Below are 9,809 nucleotides of genomic sequence, written 5' to 3' on the forward strand. Positions count from 1 at the left end.
AGCGTTTAAAACGTCAAAATCAAACAAACCTAATAAAGTTTTGTCGTATTAAGACGAACATTTAATTTCACAAAACCATTATTTTTTAATGTTCACAAATAATTAACAAATCAAATTTTCGCTTCGCTTGGAGTTCTAGGCAACTTAAAAAATGATAATTGGGATAATTTTGGATGTTCCACTTTTTTAAGAGGATATGGGAAATTCTCCACGGTAACCTCTAGCAAGTTTAGCTTTGAATTGGATGGTTTTTGGAAGTAATTCACAAATCGATTTTTTTCATTTAAAAATACCTCTATAAAATTATTCAAATTTAACAGTAATAAATCAAACGCGACAGTTGATACATGTTTGATGGCAGTAATAAATTATATGATGCACAAAATGAAACACTACTGCATCTGGCCAATCGAACAAAGTGCAGCAGAGCCTTCCACCGTCAATCATCAAATTAGCGCGCAGTGCCAAACATACTTTCAACACAAAGCACAACCCCCGAAAAGTATTAAAATTTCAAACACTAAACAACCCTCTAGTGCCCTCCTGGATGACGTCGGCACTGAGTTCCGCAGTGTGTGTGTGAAAAGTGCTTGAAATTTTAATCGTCGCCATATGCGCCTTCATTCCAGAACAAAATAAACGCCAAATCGATACCGTACAGTTTGGGTTCGGAATATAAAATTCGAATCCGCATAGCTCAACGATGTCCACCAGCAGCGGGGGTGACTTTGTACCCCCATCATGTTTCTTCAAAACAGGTTCCGAGGACTCACCAACCGACGGTACCGTCGATTCAGTCTGAACCAAAATGTCCCGCTTGAACGCACTTTCAATTGACCCGAACGAATAAAGTTTTTCACAACATGGCAGGAATTTGCATATTCCTTCCCCAGCATTACTTTTGTGCTTTCGGTGTGCTGTCTGGTGCAGACACATCTGGGACCCCGCCGAAGGACCAAACTCACTTTTTGACTCAGTTTTGTTCGATCCAGTTTTGTTGATCTTTGATTGGGGGTAGTCCCGAGGGAATAGCATAAAATTTGGGAAAAATGACAAAGGATGAATCAAAGAAGGTTTGAACGTATAGCAGACAAAAAATGAAGCCAGCGGAAGTTTGAAATCGAAAGGAAACGGAGGATTAATTGAGATAAAGTGCAATTCGAAAAAGTAGTGCCTGGGATGTGCATTCATGCTTTGCTTGGTGACCTGAAAAATTGGGTAGTTTGAATGAAAACGATTTTCGGATTCAGGCACTGCTGGGTTTCGTTGGGCAAAATTGTTAGGATTTATGCTCTGATTACTTTCGGGATGTGCTGGATTGACTTTGAACACGCAATTTGCTTTTCCGATTGCAGCTTTGGAAGAAGGTCGGGGCTCAGCAACGTTTTGGGCATGTGGTGCATTGGAATAGTCAGAAAGTTTAATGTTATTCTGTTTCTTAATTTGAGCCATTGCAAATTCAAAAATGAGCAGCTTTAAAATATAGATACAATATTTACTATCATTTTGCTTGAAATAAGGTAAATTTCTTAGAGGAAGACTTGTATGTAATACAGTGGATTTTTTAAGATTTTTTTTTCGAAAGAGACCATGAATAAAATTTTTTTTTTTTTATTATAACCAACATAAAAAATACTCTATAGTCATTAGCAGGGTTAGTGAATATTCACGATTTCGCGGACAGCGTAAAATCCGTAAAATTTGAAAAATCCGTGAAAACCCGTGAAATTTTACATATTTTTCAAATCAATAATTAAAAGAAAAGAAGATAAAAACTTGGTTTATTCAAGATTAAATTTATTTTGCTTCATGATAATATTTTTGATCTAAGAAATAAGGCCTTAAAATATTTTTAAAAAATCTGAGTCCAGGGAAATATTCCCGAAATTTGATGATTTGGTTAAATTGCCTCCGTAAAATTATATTTTTGATTTTTTAAATGAAATTATTATAAGAGGTGATGAACACTTTTATTTATTTTTTTGGGCTTTAATATTCTTTGAAGTTCTCAATGAAAACTCAATTTAAATAAATCATTTGACTAGACAAGACTATAAAGTCTTAAAATTAATGATAAATAAGGCTACCAATTCTTGCTGAGCAAAAATCTGTACACTTTGCCGATATGACACTTCGGAAGGAACCGGTCAAGAAAAGGGGCAGCGCAAGCAAGTCAGAGAGAGTGAAGAAAAGCAGCCTTTGTTCTGCTGTTCGTAAAGTTGTTTCTTGACCCCTTTCCTTCCGATCTGCATACTAGCCTTATGACAAAAACTGTCAAGGAATTATTTGGAATAAAAATATAAAACTGTGTTGACAAATTTCACTTTGCTATCAGACTTGCGCGTTTAAAAATATTCACAAAATAATGTTCTTCAATTTTTTCGTTAAACGTTTAAAATTTTACAAAATGGCAAGTTTTCTTTTTGAATAATATCGTTCTCAGCGTTTCCACGAAAACATTTCCAGAGTTTTTTTAGTTTTTGAAAAGGTCCTATTAACATCTGAAACACAATACCTCATAGGACCTTCTCAAAAACAACTCTTGATTTTTTAATTCAAATTTTCACAAGTTTTTACTAGCATAAGAAAGCCTGAGGATCTTTTATTAGATAAATATCAAATAATTATGTTTTGTAAGGAATTTGATAAGAACAGTTATTGATAATCATCTTTGAACTGAAGAAAACCCGGAAAACTATCCAAGTTTTCTCTTTACAATTAAACTGACAGTTAAATAAAAATGTCCTATTCGCAAAAGCTATGGTCAAATCGAAGAAGCAATTCAGTTTTAAACAAAGTTGTAAAAATTCCGTACAAATCCGTACTATGCGAAAATTCCGTACAAAAATTCCAGCCTGTTAAAAACCCGCGAAGAGTGTCGAAAATCCGTACGGTAAGGAAAAAATCCGTACAGCTGGTAGCCTTAATGATAAACAATATAGAAACAAATCTGAAATAAAACTTTTAAGCTATATAAATCCAAAAAAATCAAAAAAAAAAATCAAACCATCCACATTAACGACCCCCGGGTCTTTTGTGGTCTCTATTGCAAGTTTCTGCTCGAACCTAGGAGTCCGAAGGCTTGAATGGGGAGAGCACCCAAACCTCTTTTTACTCCAAGGAACCTTCCACCCCAGTGTTTGAACTGACGACCTTTGGATTGCGAGTCCAACCGCCGCCAGCGATTCCACCGGAGTAGGCTTGGTTTGGTGTGTTGTTTGTACTTATGGCATGGAGACGACTCCTACACCTGGAATGACTTAACGGCCTAACAACCAAGGCCGGGACCGACATTTTACTTCCTCATCCGATAGAAGGTTGCAGCAGATGGGAATCGAACCCAGAATCATCCGCTTACAAAGCGGACAGCGTAACCATTCGGCCACGCACTGCCACATAAATATATAAATCCAATATGATGCATAAAAAATCAAAACAAAATATGAACATAAACTTAAATAATGTAGAATTTGGTATAAAAAGTATTTTCTGCAATTTTAACATGAGATTTTTAGATTTTTTCAACACGAGTCGTACATTCATCTGACAAGGTTCACCGAGTGCTGAAAAATCAAGCTTTGCAACAAGTTGCTTACAACTTTGTTTGCAATTCCAAAAAACGCTTCTTGAATAAAATTCAATCATCCATGTGTTAAGTTAAAAAAATGTGTTAAAACAAAAAATATTGAGAAATGTTACTATTCAATTAAAGTGTTGAAAAGTTCTACTTTTCAGCACTCATTTTAGTGCTGAAAAGTAGAACTTTTCACCCATTTCAGTGCTGAAAAGTAGATTTTTTCAGAACTGGTATTGAAAAGTATTAATTTTCCATTCTGTTATTTTTGGTAGGAAAAACTAGGTCGTTTCTCCAGAAGGACAGGTAAAGTTGACAGTTTTACAACGGAATTGCAAAAAGCTTATTTTAACAATTTTTACTTTCCGTGAAACTTCCATAAAAATTGATGTTTTTGAAATCTGGTTCCCGTGAAAAATGCAATTTTTGAGCGTGAAAAATCACTAAACCTAGTCACACAGAAAAAAATCAATTCTCGAAACCGTGAAGTCAGTTCACGATTATGAGAACCACGAAGGAATATATTCACGTTTATGGTGCAAATGCACCATACTCATGAATAAATTCCTTCGTGGATCTCAAATTCGTGAAATTAATTCACGATTACGGGAATTGATTTTTTTCTGTGCATTAGGCAGTCAAACCTTTTATTATTTTGATTTATGTTGAACTATTGAACAAACAATCCGAAACCATTTTTAGTCACTTTTTATGCATTCAAAAGTTTTTTTTAGTTTAAGTCATTTATTGATGTATAAAATTATTGCAAATTATTCCAAATAAATATATTTTACTGAGTTATTTAAAAGATGACAACATTTCACTAAGCAAAAATTCTTAAAAAAAAAAATATTTAACATTTTTTCCTCGCATAAATGTTCCATAAGCAAAAGCAGCAAGCCAATAAAAACGTTAGGTAAATTTGTCCCACCCATAAGGTTTAGTGTTAATATTTTGTGGATAGTTGGGGTTTTGAAAACAGATTGACCACTCAAATCAAATTTTCGAATTCCCAACTTTTTCGTGCCTTTTCCAGAACCTCAAATATTTCTTATTTAAAAAATGTATTAGGAAAAAATATGCAAAGAAAACTCAATATGAAATAATAAAATAAATAAAAATCAAGCTGTTGACAATTTCAGTCAAAATAGAAACGACCAATATGTATTAAAAAACACATAAAAAATAATTACGCATAGTTTCCGTACAGATGATTTAAAACTTTACAACAAATAATATGTCAAGATTCAAATAGCCTAAAATAATTGTTTATTCAATGTTTTTAACTGGAGAAGAATGTGAATTGCCAAAACCGGCAAATTCAATTTCATACTTTTTTTATCAATGGACGCTCAAATATGATGACAGCTTTGCAAAAAAAGACCTTAGAATTTTTGAAAAAATATATTTTTTACAATTCCGTCGTGAAACTACATACTTTTCCTGTCATTCTTGAACGACGAAATAGCCTACTTTTCTGTACCATAAATAACAGAATCGAATAGCAGCACTTTTCAAAATAAATGCTGAAAAGTTCTACTTTTCAGCACTCAAATGGGTGCTGAAAAGTTGAACTTCTCAGCACTTGTTTCGAAAAGTAACACTTTTCATCATTTTTTTGATTTAATCGATTTATTGACAAAATACATGAAAATTTGACTTAAAATTTCACTCAGTGTGTGTTTTTTGGAATTGCAAAAATTGTTGTATGGAACTCGTTGCAAAACTTGATTTTTTCAGCACTCTTCGTATTTATCCAACTCGGTGTACCTCGTTGGATAAATGTACGACTTGTGCTGAAAAAATCCTCTTTTTGCAACTTGTTGCATAAACTACTATTTTGGAATTCCATCGTGAAATTACTTTCTTTTCCTGTCATTATCGTGACTAAACGGCATACTTTTTTCAACCAAAAATAAGCGGAATAAAATTCACACCTTTTAAAACCAGTGCTCAAAAGATCTACTGAAATGGGTGTACAAAAATTTAACTTTTCAGCACTAGTATCAAAAAGTAACATTTTTCAATACGTTAACATTGTTTAAATGTTTTGATGTAACTTTTCTAAAGGATCGCAAATATAACTAAGCTTTTTCTTCTAGTTTGTTTCCTTCGACTTTTTTGTAGTCTCTCGAACATCATACATCTACTGTTAAACAGTACTGTAAGCCTTAGTTCGAGCAAAGTACTAAAGCTCAACCCACTGAACACACCTCTACACACTTTTTTTGTCCTCCCAAAACCCCAAATTGAAACTACTCTCCAGCCTGTTTTCGCAACCACAAAACCTCACCACACACATCAACGAAAAAAAAAATCCAATTTGTCTACTCCAAAAAACCAGCCGGGAGTAGGTTATCTCTTTTGGGACTGAATCCTTTGAATCCTTTTTACACACACACACCACGGGTCCCCCACAGACCGTTATTATGAAAAAAAAAATTCCACCCAAACCAATGATTGGACATGGTTCCTGGGACCATTCTGCACCTCTGGGCCGAGTTTCAAAATATTTGCCGGCAGAAATTTCGAATACGGTCAGTTTTAGTGTTTCGAGTAGAAATTAAGGAGAAATCACATGTAAAATGCGTAGGAAATGAGCAAAGTTTCAATGTTTCAACTCCAAAACATTAGTGGTCATGGTTTTACATTGTATTAACATGTAGCAGAATGATATAAAAACGATTTACAGCACTGACTTAGCCGGATTAAGCCTAAGTCAAGTGACTTAGGTATATAATTTACAAGTTTATACCTTAATATTAAAAAAAATTCTTACATCAAGGAATTTTAAGTCAAGGAAAACTAGATTGCACAAAAATTACTTAAAATGAGGTGACTTTGAGCCTAGGGGTGACATTGTACCAATAAACGCATAAAGATTGCTTTGATAAGCTTGAATTTTATGTTAATTTATTTATTTGTAGATGGATTAATTTGATCTATTTATGTTCCCACAAAGAAATTTGATGATATTGCTACGCAAATCTGCTTGTTCTGATTTAAAATTAAATTAATTAAAATAAATTTAAAATCTTCTGGAATCCTCCTAATTTGAAAATAATGCTCTCATCTTTCAGTTCACAATCAAAATAATAGGGAAACAAATTTTTGTTACGTGGCAAGTTTGTGACATGGCAGTTACAATAAAATTGTCCTTTTTGTTTTAAATCGTTCACAAATTTCAACCTTGCGAATGAAATCCGGAGAGTACTCCAGCCACTAGCGTGCCCAGCTCTTTGAGGAAGGTGGGGCAATAATATGCACGTTTTGAAAAATACGTCATTTGTGGATACCCCCTGACCAAATTTAGAACAAATTTCTGTGGATGGTGGGGCAGTTGCCCCATGTTGCCCCACCCTGTGCACGCTAGTGACTCCAGCTATCATTTAGCTCATATATTTTTGTTGTCCTGTGTAATGATTATACTTAGCAAAAGTTTAATGACACAGGATTAATATTTCAAACCAACCAATTATTTTCCAACATTGCAGTTATCGTCATAAAATAAAATAACATTTCATAATTGAATAAAATAATGTTGATACACTCATAGTTAGGATTCAATAAAACATAATATTAATAATCAAGAACGTTCACTAATAATGTATTCATCAAAACAAATCCTACTTCTGCCCAATGTGAAAACACAATAAATCTTTTAACAAGCTTGGCATATCTTATGAAAACATGAAAATAGTACAGTTAAATATCAAATCAAATCAAATTGTTCGCTTTACAACATTACCAGCCAAACTGGGGTGAGAGGCAACCACGTTCAACACTCTAACACCGAAACCGGTATAGTCAAGTATGTACAGGCGATGTAAGTTTTCAATGTGACTTGTGTCCTAAACCCTTGGCGGGGTCAAACGGTAAGGCTTACGAAACTAAAGCTTTATCTATTTTTTTAGTGTTTCTTAGTTATTGAACTTTTTATGCCAGAGGACAACATAATCTTAGAACAATATTTGCAACGATTATACTTTGCAATTCAAGCTTATCGAGCTTGTTGTTAAGCTATCTGGCTATTATAAAATCGTTAAATTTGGTACAATGTCACCCCTAGGCTCAAAGTCACCCCATTTTAAGTTATTTTTGTGCAATCTAGTTTTCATTGACTTAAAATTCCTTGATGTAGGAGTTTTTTTTTAAATATTAAGGTATAAACTTGTAAATTATATACCTAAGTCACTTGACTTAGGCTTAATCCGGCTAAGTCAGTGCTGTAAATCGTTTTTATATCATTCTGCTACATGTTAATACAATGTAAAACCATGACCACTAATGTTTTGGAGTTAAAACATTGAAACTTTGCTCATTTCCTACGCATTTTACATGTGATTTCTCCTTAATTTCTACTCGAAACACTAAAACTGACCGTATTCGAAATTTCTGCCGGCAAATATTTTGAAACTCGGCCCAGAGGTGCAGAATGGTCCCAGGAACCATGTCCAATCATTGGTTTGGGTGGAATTTTTTTTTCATAATAACGGTCTGTGGGGGACCCGTGACACACTTGCAGAAACTCGAAACAACGAAAAAAAACTATGCACCGAGAGATCCCGTCCAGAGTGAATAAATTTGCGCTGATAAGCCGAGGCGGATTTTTGCATATTCCCATAATTCACGGCCCGACGAAAAAAAAAGGTCCACAGCACTTTCACTTACCTATGGGCGCCACCTGTCCGCCAAGCAGTCCGAATCGGCCACCCTCGACACTGCCCGCTGTGGCCAGTAGGACGACCACCAGGTAAGCTGCAGTAAGCTTCTTTTCCATGGTCACGGTTCTCGGTAGGCTCTTACAGTGTAATTAATAATTTAAATAATTTAAATATTCAATAAATAACTTAAACTAATTACTCTTCCTTACGCGTGTAACGAACTGAGCGCTCAAAACTTTTTTAATGAACCACCTTGTGAAAACTTTTAGGCTCGTTTGATCTTCACCACGGATATTCCCCGATATTGACTAGTGATTCCGTGAATTACGCTGCGACCACCACCGCTAGCTGACATCGGTTCGGCGCGTAACCTTTTCCCGGAAGTCGTGCAACTCCCACGGCGGAGTGTTCCGTTGATGAAGCTGATTGTACAAATTCAATCATCATGTTTACACACTGCTCTGCACTGCGATCCTTGGGCTTTGGTTTCTTTCTGGGAAAGTAAATTAACGAAATCTTCGTTTCTTCCCCGTAAGAGCAGTATCACGTAACCGTGAGTGGATCCTTTGTGACACGCGAATCCTTTTGCACACTTTACACAGATATCCTGCGGGTATCACGCGAAAGAAAAACGCAATTTCCCCTTCCGTTCACCAAAAAATTTCCTACTTCAGCACACTTTACAATTTCGCAGCATCTGCTTCGAACTTTTTACTCTCTCACCAGGACATCTCGCACCGGAAGCGTATCCTAGCGGTCCCCACACTCACTTTAACTATACACCATCCCCAGAGTGATATGCGGATAATTCAATAACTTTTTTTCGCTCACATCCCTCCTTTAACACTCTTGACAGATTCTTCTCGCTGAAGATTCTCTTCAGAATATCCTTCCGTAACCGTAAAGGACTTGCAATCCACGCGCGAAAGCGAAATTCTCATCAACACCCTCCCTCACTCACGGATCCCTCTCCCTCAGAATCCCTCCGGTAACAGGTTCCCGTCCCAGCCGTTGCGTTCCGTGTTCCTAGCTTAGACGATCCGGCACATTGCACTGCTCGCGGACAACTGCCACCGCGGTGACACCAAACTCTAGTCTGGAACATCGCCGTCGATTCCTCAGCATAGGCCGCCAAATTTCACGCAAACTCGCTCGCTCTCTCCACGTCTCTCTTGTTGCTCAGCTCTCCTCACGTGTCCGTGCGTCCTTTAGCGTGTGTAGAGTCCGCAACGTGATCCCGTAGTTGTTGTGCCGCGGTCGGACTGGCAGCATGGTGCGGATGCGTTCTGGTTTTGGGATTTGGATTTGGGAATGGCGCGTGGTTCGCGGGAGTTTTGTTCTGAGAGCTGAGCTGATTATACGTTTCCGAAATTTTCTTTTACTTCGATCGTCTGCGGAAGAGAGGCGGCGCGGTAGAACTGTTAGTTTCTGGCGCTACATGCGAACGGTGGGGAATTCGGATGAAAGTGAGGAAGTAATGGTTGAGTAATAATAAGAGGAAAGAAGCATTTTTGGAAGTGGCTAGGGTTACCTTATATTTGACTTGTATATTTTGATTAGCTTTGCTCACA

At 36.3% G+C, this 9,809-nt stretch overlaps 1 protein-coding gene across 1 annotated transcript in view; it reads right to left on the bottom strand.

Moving 5' to 3' along the window:
• The window catches only part of LOC120428324 (uncharacterized), a 229,376-nt gene extending 220,109 nt beyond the window's left edge, over nt 1-9,267 (bottom strand). The window contains exon 1 of the mRNA XM_052706902.1: nt 8,246-9,267. Within this exon, the coding sequence (XP_052562862.1) occupies nt 8,246-8,354 (109 nt within the window). The 5' untranslated portion in view covers nt 8,355-9,267. The remainder of the gene's footprint in view (nt 1-8,245) is intronic.
• Between the last annotated feature and the right edge of the window lie 542 nt (nt 9,268-9,809).

Source organism: Culex pipiens, chromosome 2 (assembly GCF_016801865.2).
Source record: "Culex pipiens pallens isolate TS chromosome 2, TS_CPP_V2, whole genome shotgun sequence".
NCBI classification, from domain to species: Eukaryota; Metazoa; Arthropoda; class Insecta; order Diptera; family Culicidae; genus Culex; species Culex pipiens.